Genomic DNA, 14,220 nt, shown 5'->3' with positions numbered 1-14,220 from the left:
ATATATATATATATATATATATATATATATATACATACATACATAAAACATTTCTGTCCCCCTCACTTCTGAAATAATGGCTACGCCCCTGCACACACACATATTTAATGCATAACTGCTTAAAATAAGAAAAAAAATGGCCAAAGTGCAAATGCCCTTATTTATCAAAGAGGACAGAATAAGCTTTCAAAGGTTAAACAGTTAATGTGAAAATGCTTTCAACGTGTTCAACGTGAATTATTGTCAGCTTTTTACTGAGATGACTTAAGTGCATTAAATTGTTTTTGTTTTTTAATGGGCTGTAAATCAGGTGTCTGTCAGAGCTCTGCTCTGCTGGACACGGCGCAGTGTTGCCAGACGTACGATAATTATTGTATTATTTGTACGATAATTTTGACCTCTGTACGATGTACGATCAATAATTTAAAAAATCCCATAATGTAGGATAATTTCAGAATTTTATGACAATTCAAATGATGTTAGTTGTAGTCATAGGGCTTCTATAATCATACACGAAATCGGCTCATTACAGACACTCTAAATGGACTCGTGCACACCTCAGAGTGTGTTAAGAATGCAGGAGGGTGCCCTGCTTTAAAGACAACGAGCACTATGTTGCAGTCCATGATGGTAAGAACCCCCCTCAACATCTGGTAACACGCAGGCTTCTGATGACAGCGGCTCAGATGTGGAGTTAGCGCCGCAACAGCTATATGGAAGGCTGTTAGGGCCAAAACGTGTGGTACTAACGCGTTAACACACGATTTGGCCCTAACGGCCTTCCATAGAGCTAAAGTCTGTCTACACTGGAAGCGACAAAGCGAGTGTTAAAATCGTTTTAATACGTCATAAATAAAAGAGGCATCAGTTTACTGTCGGGGATGTGTAGTGTCGTGTCGCGCGCGCCGCAACGCAGTTCACAGTCACTGATATAATGGGTTCTATAGTACTTGTAGTCATAGGGCTTCTATAATCATACACGAAATCGGCTCATTACAGACACTCTAAATGGACTCGTGCACACCTCAGAGTGTGTTAAGAATGCAGGAGGGTGCCCTGCTTTAAAGACAACGAGCACTATGTTGCAGTCCATGATGGTAAGAACCCCCCTCAACATCTGGCAACACGCAGGCTTCTGATGACAGCGGCTCAGATGTGGAGTTAGCGCCGCAACAGCTATATGGAAGGCTGTTAGGGCCAAAACGTGTGGTACTAACGCGTTAACACGCGATTTGGCCCTAACGGCCTTCCATAGAGCTAAAGTCTGTCTACACTGGAAGCGACAAAGCGAGTGTTAAAATCGTTTTAATACGTCATAAATAAAAGAGGCATCAGTTTACTGTCGGGGATGTGTAGTGTCGTGTCGCGCGCGCCGCAACGCAGTTCACAGTCACTGATATAATGGGTTCTATAGTACTTTGTTGCACTGCTCGAGTCCAGTGTAGACAGACACGGTACACCTAGTTATCTATTGGGGTAATTAGCAGGTCGTGTCAAAAAGTTGTTGATTTAGATAAATAGCTCTGTACGTTTGACTCGTGTTGTACGATAATTTTCTTCCAAATACGATAATTTTGACCTTGTGGTATACGGTACTTTTGTCCAATCTGGCAACACTGACACGGCGGCCTTGAGATTGAGCCTAGAAGTGAATCTCAGGAGACCCCATACTGATAATTATTTGGAACGCATAGAGCTTTATTTAGATTAATATATTATATGCATAGTATGGATAGATACAATGTTTCTTCTTACTTGTGAGATTCCGTCAAAAGCATTGCAAGAAGGCACTAAGAGAGAGAGAGAACATAAAGTTTAGTTGTAAGCATCTACAAAATAACATTTCTAAAAAACAAAAACACACACAAACACAGGCTACACTTTTTTTTTAAACACGTTTTTTTATTTTTTATTAGGTCTATGGAAATTGTCATTATTTGTAACAATATAACAGGTATGTTTTTACAGTTTTGACAGAAACTATCTCATTTGGCTAAAAGTGGCCAGCGATGATTATTATGCTGAGAATGTGTACGTCACCAACTCACCAAAGGAGAGCAGAATATATGAATAGAAATATATGAAACCGTGTCCAGTAGTATGTCCAGAATGTAGCTTTTGGGAGCTTTATAGCGTGCTAAGAAGCTCGTGTGTATCACGCCGGCTGCAGAAACATGGAAATCGAATAGGCCAGAATCAAGCCGCGAAGCTAATAATGTGAGCCCCTGCTACTGGTAAATATTTATTTAAATAAAGCCGGGCTCACATTGTGCGATTTTAAAAGTCCTTTAGGATTGTACTTGTCAGACTGTACGAACATGATGATCATGCCACACTGTGGGATCAGTTGTCATTAATGTCACTCGGAGGTCAAATTTGATCGCAACGACCATTAATCGGCTGTCGATGAACATGTCAAACTAACGATCAAAGACTACAGATTTTAGCCCTAGGATTATAGAAATCTTTTAGGATTTTCAAAATTTGTCAGACGACCAAATCGTGGCCAGAATCGCACAGTGTGAGTCGGGCTTAAGACGGGTAATGAGATGGCCAGGATCTTACCGTTTATTGATATTTCATTGCAACAGCTCATGCATAATGCATCCAAAACAGAGGTCTGATTGCATAAAAAGGCTGCTAACACAAAGGTCGGACAACAGGCTATTCTGATTCTAGTCTGGTCTTTCCCCTCATGTGCCTTTGAGCAAATAAAATCCCCAGCTACTGGGGAACGTGAGCTTTAAAAGAATGCATTATCTAAATGATAGATAGATAGATAGATAGATAGATAGATAGATAGATAGATAGATAGATAGATAGATAGATAGATAGATAGATAGATAGATAGATGCATTTGCCCTACGTGTCTTACATCATATTACCAATAGAGGGCGCAATATACCTACTTACCTTCATACATCGCTCGTCTCATGACCGCATGGTAATGTAAACAAGCTGCCGGCTAGCCGGGGTGTGGTGACCCAATAGTGTGTCTTATTAAAAAAATCTTCCATTGTTGTGGAGGTCTATTAATCATGTCAGGCCAGTCGTCGCTGAGAGACTACGAATGATGAACGAATAAAAACCAAGGCACTCATTTACAAAACACGTGTGTAAGATACAGTATGATTAATGCAATTTAAGGAATTGATTTGAAATAATTAAAATGACATTGGTGGGCTTTCTATCATTATTTTATAGGATACTGTGTTTTGTTTCATGGATAATATTTAAGTGGCAACACACTTGGGTTATTTTATATTATTTGGCATATTTGGCATAATATTGCCAAGAATATAAAGTGCTTAAAGTACTGAAATAGACAATGAGGAATACAAACAGGGTGAGGGCTAGCCGGGGTGTGGTGACGCAATAGTGTGTCTTATTAAAAAAATCTTCCATTGTTGTGGAGGTCTATTAATCATGTCAGGCCAGTCGTCGCTGAGAGACTACGAATGATGAACGAATAAAAACCAAGGCACTCATTTACAAAACACGTGTGTAAGATAAAGTATGATTAATGCAATTTAAGGAATTGATTTGAAATAATTAAAATGACATTGGTGGGCTTTCTATCATTATTTTATAGGATACTGTGTTTTGTTTCATGGATAATATTTAAGTGGCAACACACTTGGGTTATTTTATATTATTTGGCATATTTGGCATAATATTGCCAAGAATATAAAGTGCTTAAAGTACTGAAATAGACAATGAGGAATACAAACAGGGTGAGGTAATAAAAAATAAGGGGATAATAAAAGATAAAAGGATGAGGATGAATTCATGTATAATGTACAAAATAATGTTTAGATTTTAAAGAATGTAATTCTATCTAATGCGGTGAATGTCATTAGCAAATTACTTAAAGAAAATTAAATAAATGCTCTACTACAACATATGCATGACATCACTGCATAAAACGTGTTTGTGTGCATTAGCAGCTCTGTGTGAATGAATAATCAATAGATAATTTAGTCGCGACCAATAGGTCAGCCAAAAGCGGGCTACGTAAAACATCACCGGGGAAAGCTGATAGAAATCAAGTATCACGACAAATCTCACCTCAGCAACATGCTCTTTGTTGTCTAGGTAAGCATGGGAGAGGGGGCGGGCTTAAAGTTACAACACCGGGGTGGGTGGAGCCTCTGGTCCCGGTGCGACCACTGATTGGATCAGATTTCAGCCCGGCGACTGAGAGGGGATTTTCTAGCAGATAAGAAACGCCCCCACCCCGTGCCGCGAAACTAACTTCAATCAACAAATGTGAGAGAGTCGGCAGTCAGACACTCACTTACTTCTCACTCAGATACAGAGAGGTGCTGGGAAATTAGCTTAATCATACGGAGAAATCCGCATGTTATCAAGACGTTTTGGTCATTTGATTTAGATTAGGACCGGGTGGCTTTATTCATAATGCCGAATGCAATACTTACGTAAAACTATTACAACCTTATAGTTTGCGTATTGACAGCCAGCTGAGCCTAACAGGTGGTGCGTGTGTCAGGGTTTAGCATTAGGGACAGGGATTCAGATATCCCATTCTCACAGAGGTCTTCTTAGCAAGCAGTAACAGTAGATTCAGAGGACAACAGGTTTTGTTCAACAGGCGCAGGGATGTCCGATGCAGGAACAGACATGCGGACGGACAGCGGGAGGATGCTGGGGGTGAAAGCTCCTCTGGCTCCCGCAGGAACAGAAGACACCCCTCCTTCGTCTCTGAGCAGAGGTCAAGCTGACATCCTCCAAAGCTTTTACCCCACGAAAAAAGTTGGGAATTATCTGATGGGCAGGAAGCTGGGAGAGGGCTCATTCGCCAAAGTGCGAGAGGGGCTTCACGCGATCACCGGCGAGAAGGTGAGAAGATCCAGTGTGCCTCGCTTTGACGCGTGTTAGCTTACTTGCATCTAAATGACACTGTAAAATCGCATATTGATAGTGTTTTCAATATACAGGTATACAATTTGTTTACATCATTCTATAAGCAAACGAAGAAGAAAGCATAAAACATCCAGTCAATATACATTAGTCTGAATCCATCCAAGACCATGACTGTTGCATTTGTTATTTGCTGCGTTTAGTTTGTCTATTTATTCATACCATTGTCTGAATAAGAAATTGTAAGCTGAAAAAATAAGTCCAAACTGTTTAAGATCCAGCCTATACACCAATGCTGTTGCATTTGTTATTTATACTACAGCTAGTTCATCTATTTGTTCATATTGTATGAACAAATAGATGTGTCAGTGTCTATGGCAGGCAAAGGACCATGCCTTGAATGCATTGTAATATGGTATTTAGTGATTCATTCTAAAACAAATCTTTACTGTCAATGTTAAGTTAAAAGCTGTCAGTTTATGTTGTCTTTGGGTGGCGAAGAATGTCAGAAACACCATCCCCTGATCATCAGGTTGAGTCGAGTTGTTTCTCACTGGTCTCATGTTCATCATCACGAAAATGGTAACAGAGACAATCCTTGAGCCTGTTTGCATTCAGGTGTCTGTATTAATCTCAGATTACCCCAAAGAAAGTGTGCAGCCATTCAGAATGAATGGAGAAATATTTATAATCCATAATATTTTGTTCACTTCTACATATCAGCAAAGGGTATGCTCGGTATGTGAAATCTAGTTACTAGGGTGTGTTTGTTTATTAACATTTTTTTGCTGACTCTGCATGGCACTTTCTCTTTGAGTGGGGCATGATTTTCTTTATAACTGGCTGCTGTCTTCCTTGGAATGGGTGTAGCTGGTATTCGCATGTAGAAAAAAAAAGTTGATTGCACTTCCAGTGAATGACCTGAAATACCTTCTTAGCATATTAGGGATTTGTTCAGCCTTCTTGCCTCCTTTCACTGTTGCTGTGGGAAGGAGAAGAGGTCTGTCCTGGGCAATGATGCAAACGCTAGCAATCACAAAGAGAAGCGAGGCTGCCTCGTGCTTCACTTGTCTCCTGCCTTGCTCTCGTTCTCTGACATCACCTAGAAAAACAGACAGGGAGAGGCGGGGCTCGTGATCAGTGGGCAATAGCACATGCTTCCCCCATGTATGTTGTGAGCATATCTAACCCACTTTCACCCTCGCCGCCTTTGTCTGCCGGAGAGAAAAACAACACGTTAGTCTGAGGCTCTGGAGGTCCCCCCCACCTTTAACCATCGACCACCAATGGCCCCCATCAACAATGCTGGCAAAACAGGGTGGTTAAGATCCAGTAATGTCGGATTAGTATTTTAGGGGATTGTTTAGGGAGGGGATTCTGCCCTTTTTTCTCGGTAGGTCTTTTAATATGCATCTCAGTTGAAGTAATTGATCCAATTATCTTCTCAATTGGCCATGTATGACCGGTTTGCTTAACAGTTTTTTTTTTTTGTACCTAATGATTTGTGGTTGCACAGCAGGTCAACTCTTGAACCCTCCTCGGGTCACGCTCGGGTGGGCTCTTTTATCAAGGCTATTGTTACAGCATACAGAGGGACTTTCAACCCAGGACAAAGAAATCCTGTTTGATAAAAAACAAAGACCCTCCCCTCCCACCTTAATAAAAAATAACACAGTGAAATGATGCTAACTCTATTATATATATTGTATATTACCGTAACAGGTTTTTTTGGGGGGGGGGAGGGGGCTCTGTTTGACTCAATGTTTATACAGCATTAGTCGTTTACGGCATGTTGGTGACAAATGGGTGGCATTAACAAGCCATTTGGAGATTTTTCCTTCAATTGGAGGTGTTCCAATGGCTACACATCGGTCATTTGTCCTTATCCCTCCCCCACCAAGTCCTCTACAGGATCTCAGGGTCGAACATTCAACCCTTGAGACGTGAGGAGACAGGCAAATAAGAGTCCTGTCTGTCTTAGTCTGGCTTGCCTCACCTGTTCAGAGCTGTTAGAATAATTCTGTACATCCACTAAACACTCCAGTTGTGTTTTATATATTGACTAGATCTTCCTTTTTTATTTTTCCCCACAGGTGGCAGTGAAAGTGATTGACAAGAAGAAGGCCAAAAAGGACTCGTATGTCACAAAGAACTTGCATCGTGAAGGACATATTCAGCAGATGATCCGGCACCCCAACATCACCCAACTGCTGGACATCCTGGAGACGGACAACAGCTACTATCTCGTCATGGAGCTCTGCCCTGGTGGAAACCTCATGAACCATATTTATGAGAAGAAAAGGCTGGAAGAAAGAGAAGTCCAGAAATATGTACGCCAGCTAGTCATGGCGGTGGAGCAGCTGCACAGGGCAGGAGTTGTTCACAGGTGAGAAACGACGTGTGAGGTCATTGAAAGGGAACTTTAAATGAGACTTTCCAAAGAAAAGTGAATTAATTCTGAAACCATGTGTTGATACTCCAGAGAATATTGTGTCTTTGTTTTAGTTCAGATGGCTGGTTTGATAAATTAAGATTGTTTAAATCAATTTTTCTGTCTTAATTTCAACAGAGACTTAAAGATTGAAAATCTCCTCCTTGATGAACAAGACAACATAAAGCTGATTGGTAAGCATTGTCCAAGATCTACATTACGCAGGGTTTTTTAATGCTACTCAAAGAACAGCACAAAGTCTCAATGACTCCTAATGACACAAAGTGAAGTGACATGGAACTGTTCATCTTTAGCATGTGGTGACGACTGATTGAGCAATCAGTATCTCATTAAAAACAAATGACCTCTCACCTCTTTGTGAGACGGCTGACAAACGCATGGCTTTTATTTAGCAGCTGTGTGTGACAGACGGGGTTAGTGTTGGGCAGCCATAAACCCTTTTGTACCCCTCCTAGTGGGAAGGTCAGTCCCTCTATGAGAAAGTACATGCAATTACCCTCTCTCTGTTTTCCCATACAGATTTTGGACTTAGTAACTGTGCGGGCATTCTGGGATACTCTGATCCCTTCAGCACACAGTGTGGCAGCCCAGCATACGCCGCCCCTGAGCTTCTCTCAAGAAAGAAATACGGGCCCAAAGTGGATGTCTGGTCAATGTGAGTTCAGGAAATGTGAAGCACCATGTTCTAAGTTTGCATTTGGTACAATTTTCTGAATTTGACTCTATGTATGTGTTTCAATGTAGAGGGGTGAACATGTATACTATGCTGGCCGGTAACCTACCGTTCACCGTGGAGCCATTTAGCCTGAATGCCCTGCATCAGAGGATGGTGGACAAGGATATGAACCCTCTACCTCCATCTATCTCTTCAGGTATTGCGAGAACTGCATCTCTGAGATTCCCAAAGGTTCTTTATGACCACAAAGGTCGCATTGAAACAAGAGCAAGCAACTATTACATGCTAAAAATAAGCTTGTGTCCTCCTACCAATTAGGTTCTAATGGGCATCATGCTCCAAATGTTGAGCATGAATGCAGTCTTTGTAAAACTGCACCTTTTTTTTTAGTCCAGTATGATGCTTTTGAATGCTAAATTGAAAACAATAGGGAGGGTCTGGTGCCCACTGGTGTTTTAAAAGAGACATATTATGCCCCTTTTTACAATATGTAATATAAGTCTCTGGTGTCCCCAGAATGTGTCTGTGAAGTTTCAACTCAAAATACCCCACAGATCATTTATTATATCATTTTGAAAATGCCTGGTTTGAGTGGGAGCAGAAACACGCTGTTTTTCGTGCCTTTTTCTTTAAACGCAAATGAGCTGCTGCTCCCCACCCCCTTTTCCAGAATAGAGTTGCGCCATTACACCGGGGACCTGATTATAGCTCTTCAAACTTGGAAAAGTCAGATTTTCATGATATGTCACCTTCAAATATCTCCGGTGATGAAAGCCAAATCTTAATAAAGCAGAGAATCTTCATGATCCAGTGACTTCTCTCATGCTATTTTGTAGCTGGTTGCCAGCAACACAAAACCTGATTGACATAGAAAAACATGCTCGAGTGCCAGCACAAATCGCATGCAACAATTTTTTAAGCATCATAATAATTTTTTTATTACAACATACTCAAGAAGTCATACTTCTCAGTGCAGTGCCGTCGGCTCATAAACACTATGTTTGACTTTTTTTCAACCACAAGAAAAACTGGTTTTAGTCACAAGGAATGATTTGCTTTGTTCAGATTTCTTAACAACATCTATTAACCTTCCACAAAATTAAGGTGTTTCCATAGTATGTACCTTAAGAGTCATCTCATCTTTGTTCATCATTGACTGATATGATACAAGCAGAATTCCAGATAAAATTGAGAAGAGGATTCAGTAAACATTATGGTTAATCGCATTCCGTTTTCCATTGCGCTACACTTACATGATTGTTCTCATTAACAGGTGGCTCATTCACTAGCCTACTAAATCTGTGACTGGATATATTACTACAAGATGATGCAGTGATGAAATGAGATTAGCCTCATTATATAACACCTGTATTTAGCATCTCAAGGACGCAAGGCTGTGCGCTCATTCTTTGACTTATGTAATATGTAGGAGAAAGACTGAATAATCTTTACCACAACATAATGTGTTTGTCCTAATAAATAATGATTGATTTGTCCTAATAAATCAGTTAAACACAGCGATTGATCAAGCACCTTTTTATTTTTTTAAAGAAAGATAGCACAAAGGCCTCACATCTTCCTGTCTGTGTTCACAGCTGCCACCAGTCTGCTGAAGAAACTTCTCGAGCCTGACCCCGACAAGAGACCCAACATCCACCAAGTGATGGCAGACCCATGGCTGCAGTTGGAAAACCCTCACACTGGAGTTCCTTACTTAAATAGGTTAGTCACCTAATATGCTTCCAGGTCAAAGTCAAATCTTGTCTCTTAGGTCGTTTATGACTTATTATGGCCTAAAATATTTTTTTGTAACTTTCAGGATCCGCATTGAGGAGATCAACCTCATAGTTCTGCTCCACATGACAGAGAAAATGGGCTACACACACAATGAGGTTCTGAGCACAGTGCTCTCTAACAAAGCTTGCCACACGCTGACTGTGTATTTCCTCCTCAACAACAAGATGAAGAGAATCTCAAAAGAGTACAGGGTAAGTTGGAGAAAACAATGACATCAACATGTCCTCCATAAAAGCATTTCAGTTCTGTCTCATGAGTTTAACATTGTCTGGTTCTCACAGGAGAAACAGTACAACATGGAGAAGGAGAAAAAGAGCGAGCTGTTCCAGACTCAATGGAGGAAGCCCATTGAGAAGATTACGCTTCTACCCAAGCAGACACCCGTGTATCTCGCTGTGAACAAAGGTCCCACCAAGGAGAAGAAACACAGAAATGGTGAGAGACTATAGACATGCATGAACCAACCATGTGGTTAAGATGGGATTTGGCACACAACTGATGTGTGATTTAGGAGTACGTGACAATAATTGTCTGAGAATGAGAATAAATACTACATAAAATAGCTGCTTGCATAAAATTCAAGGCGTTAACGTTTGCCTACAAAAGCACCACTGGCTCTGCAACCCTTTACCTAAATTCATTACTTCAGACTTACGTGCCGTCTAGAAGCTTGTGTTCTGAAAGTGAACGTCGCTTTATTGTGCCATCCCAAAGAGGCACAAAATCACTTTCACAGACTTTTAAATTAAATGTTCCCTCCTGGTGGAATGACCTGCCCAAAAAAAACAAAAAAAAACTACCACTGCACTTTTCTAATCTTTTTGTATTCTATCTATTTGTTTTCTTTTTATTTATTATACAATTAACAAAAACAAAAAAGGCCTCTAACACTAGCTTGCTCTATTCTTTTTATTTTTATTTATTATATAATTTAAAAAAAAAACTTGCTACGTGTACTGAGTTAAGCTAATTAAGGCTTGTTATAGCACTTGCATATCATTCCTCTTGTTGATTTTGATTGCTTCCATTGTAAGTCGCTTTGGATAAAAGCGTCTGCTAAATGGCTAAATGTAATGTATATACAATGGTACAAATTAAATATAGCTCTTTGTTGAAAGAAGCTTTGAAATAAGCTCTGATACCTGAGGGATAGTCCAAAAATTTTTACTTGGCAAACAGGGTGACCGTAAATCAAACTTGTAAACCCTTTAGGGCTGTTCAAGTTGTTATCACGTAGAAAGATCACCGAAGTTTGAAGATTAAAGATGACTTCACAGGGCACATGTAAGACATGTATAGAAAACCTGTTCCACTCACTCTTACTTGCTTGGTTGCCAAGCCATGTGACTATACTGAAGTATTCAGAGCCTCAAAGACGCTTCAACTCAATATAACAGGGAACATTGTACATTTAGTTGGAATTTTTTCTCTTAGATCGATAGTTCAGCCAAAAACTCAAGTTTACTCACCATCACATCACTTCTAACCTGTAAGGTTTACTTTCTTTTGTGGAACACAAAAGATATTTAGAAAAATGTCTCAGTTTGTTTGTTTGTCTGTCCATACAATCAAAATCAATTGGGTCCTATGTTGTTTTGCCTTATTTTCCTTTTATAGACAAGAACAGTCAAAACAACCTAAAAACATCTTCTCTTAAAGCAATTTAAAATGTCAAGTGCTAAACCTCAAAAGACATTCTCTAGCCCAGCAGACTTTCACTTTCTGTAATGGAAATATGAATAGAAAATATATCAGCACACTGTTTAGTAATTGAATGTACAAATAACACAAGAGTTGGATCTGTTCTGAATCAAACTCTTTCCTCTCTCATTTTCAGGTCTTCTGAAAGCTGTGACTGGAGGTTTTAAAGATGTTTACTCCGGACGTGATGGTTGCATCACCTCATCCTCTCTGGAGTACATGGAGATCCACCCCCTGTACCCAACCCCACAGTCGACCCCAACCCATCCTACACCCGAGACCCAGCCAGACCAGAAAGACAGATCAAAAGATTCCCCAAAAGCTGTCAACGTCCCCGCTCGCCCACCTTCCTCCCTCGCCGCTCATTCCTGGGCTTCCACAAGCAAGGAACCCAGCAAAGTCACTCCTCCATCACCATGGTACAAGCTGACCAACGGAGAGCTCGCTCCACCTCGACACGTGTCTGCTTTTCAGCCCGATAGCTCATACTTGAAGAAGGCCACGATCCCACGCATACCTGTTATCATCATCAAACCTCAACCCAAGAAAGCTTCAGAGTGCATGAGCTCCTCAGAGTCAAGCAGTAGCTCAACTAGCACCAGGGGTAGCGATGAACCCGACAGCCCACCTGTTATCATCATCAAACCTCAACCCAAAAAAGCTTCAGAGTGCATGAGCTCCTCAGAGTCAAGCGGTACCCCACCTAGTAGCAGGGGTAGCAATAAACCAGACAGCCCTCAGCTCCGCATCAAGTTCCCTTCCATGGACATTGGGCAGATGTTAAAGAAAAAGGTGTCGCCCTTCAGGATTCAGCTGCCGTTCAGGCCAGCGCGTGTGATGGAAGTGGAGTCTCCAACTCCCTACCATATGCAAACTCTGATCTGTGCCACAGGGGCTCTCAAAACCCTGTGCTGAGGAGAAGAACTTTTAGATTATATAAAGTCAGATGTATGCAGTAATGTGTTATCTCACCAACAATGCTGGCAGTTTGAACAGTTGGGCTTCCCACTCGTAGGCCAGATATATTGCTAACCCCACAGGGAGTTATTTGGCATTTGTCATACACATAGCTTGAGTGAAGGCTTGCAGAGAACATATAGGCTCTGAACACTGTGTAAAATTAGATCTTGAGGTTACGGAGCCCAAGGACAGTAGATACTGAACATCAAGTTCACATGCAGCAGCACATATACAACACGATTCTAGTCCAAGTGCCATGTAGCAGCTTAGCCACAACCTTTAACGCACAATTCTTCTGTGAAACAATGCTGTCACTGCCCACAATAATGTGTGTACTAAAATGTGTTCATGTACAGTAATACAACTAAGACTGTTAATGAATGGTTGTGGGGGGGATATTGACAGCGTGCTTATTTGACCAAACAATATTAGTCATTTTTAAGCTCTTGCTGTATTTAACCTCAAATTGTAATGACACTCAGGTCAACAATGCTGAACTTTTCTGATTGCCTCACTTTTAAACCTGTAGTGAAACTGTCATTATTTAATTGGAAGATGACATTCCTCTTGTTTTTCCTCTTTAGGGGATTGCTGGCATTTTGTATAGCCTTAAATATCTTGCATTCAGCCTTTGGGCTGCAATGGAAGATGTTCAGTGTTATTTGAACTCTTAGTGTATAAGATTCATTTATCTACAAAGTAAATGTTGGGTGAAATAATAGATTGTGCAATAGCATGTATATATTTGATGGCTGATCTGGTTATAACCAGGGTGGTGTTTTCTCACCATAGAACACAAGTGTCTTTCATTCCATGTGTTTAAAGGTGATTCATGCTGTCAATACATATTAGATTTACAAAGCAGACCTCTTTCACAGTCTTCACGTGCACCGAAGAGTATAAGCTGTGAAAAATTTTTTTCTCATCTCAGCTACACTTTTGCATGCACACCAGGGTTTAAAAAAAAATGTGATGTCAATTTTTTGGTGACACGTCTTTGTACTTTTGTTACGGTGAAGAGGAATTTTGAAGGTCTTTTGTAAGTTTTGTATTGATTTGATTTTTTTCCAAGTTAAAAAAAAAAAAGATTTTCTAATTATGTAAAAAAGATTTTAAATATTTATATTTAAAAATATTATTTCTGTTCTGAATTTTCTATTTTAAATCAGCATGTATTACTTCTTTGAGACAAATAAATGCACAAAACCTAAATACAGATTTGTATTTCTTTTGTTCATACATACATAAAATGTCTCTTTTTTTGATGGTATTTAAACAATTTGTCACAGAATCTAAATTCTAACAGTCGTTTACGGAGTAACAGGTGACTTGGTGTAACTCTGTATGCTTTTCCCACGAGAACCCAGCAATAACCATTAAATGAGTGACAGCTGAAAGACTCTGTGTCAGATAATCCAGTCAGCTGCACCCTCACATGCACAAACACTCATATTATACACCCTCTTGTGCCCCCATACAGGAGACAAAGAGGGGGGGTGACCCACAGACACATACACTCAAGCCCTGATAAATCTGTGCGGCTAAACAGATAAAAGCTGAAGGACAAAAGAAGCTGCAAAGTATATTAAAACAAAATTCTTTGTTTACAAAGGACGACACTCATCGAAAATCCTTTCGAAAACAAGCTATGATAAAAAAAAAAAAAACAAAGCTTATCGAAGCATCTAATGTGGAGTAATATACAGTGTTTTAGCTCTGACTGATTCAAGAACATCCATCAAGCCCTTAAAAA

At 40.2% G+C, this 14,220-nt stretch overlaps 1 protein-coding gene across 1 annotated transcript; it reads left to right on the top strand.

Moving 5' to 3' along the window:
* Nucleotides 1–4,283: 4,283 nt before the first annotated feature.
* LOC107588971 (hormonally up-regulated neu tumor-associated kinase homolog A-like) lies at nucleotides 4,284–13,492 on the top strand. The gene is made up of 9 exons (XM_016277266.1): nucleotides 4,284–4,860; nucleotides 6,975–7,267; nucleotides 7,451–7,506; nucleotides 7,853–7,988; nucleotides 8,078–8,205; nucleotides 9,605–9,731; nucleotides 9,829–9,997; nucleotides 10,088–10,241; nucleotides 11,644–13,492. Exons 1-9 carry the CDS (start codon nucleotides 4,621–4,623, stop codon nucleotides 12,420–12,422), a joined length of 2,082 nt encoding a protein of 693 aa, XP_016132752.1. The 5' UTR covers nucleotides 4,284–4,620; the 3' UTR covers nucleotides 12,423–13,492.
* The last annotated feature ends 728 nt before the right edge of the window (nucleotides 13,493–14,220 follow it).

Source organism: Sinocyclocheilus grahami, unplaced genomic scaffold (genome assembly GCF_001515645.1).
Source record: "Sinocyclocheilus grahami isolate Dianchi unplaced genomic scaffold, SAMN03320097.WGS_v1.1 scaffold7.1, whole genome shotgun sequence".
NCBI classification, from domain to species: domain Eukaryota; kingdom Metazoa; phylum Chordata; class Actinopteri; order Cypriniformes; family Cyprinidae; genus Sinocyclocheilus; species Sinocyclocheilus grahami.
This window is presented reverse-complemented; position numbering and strand designations above follow the sequence as displayed.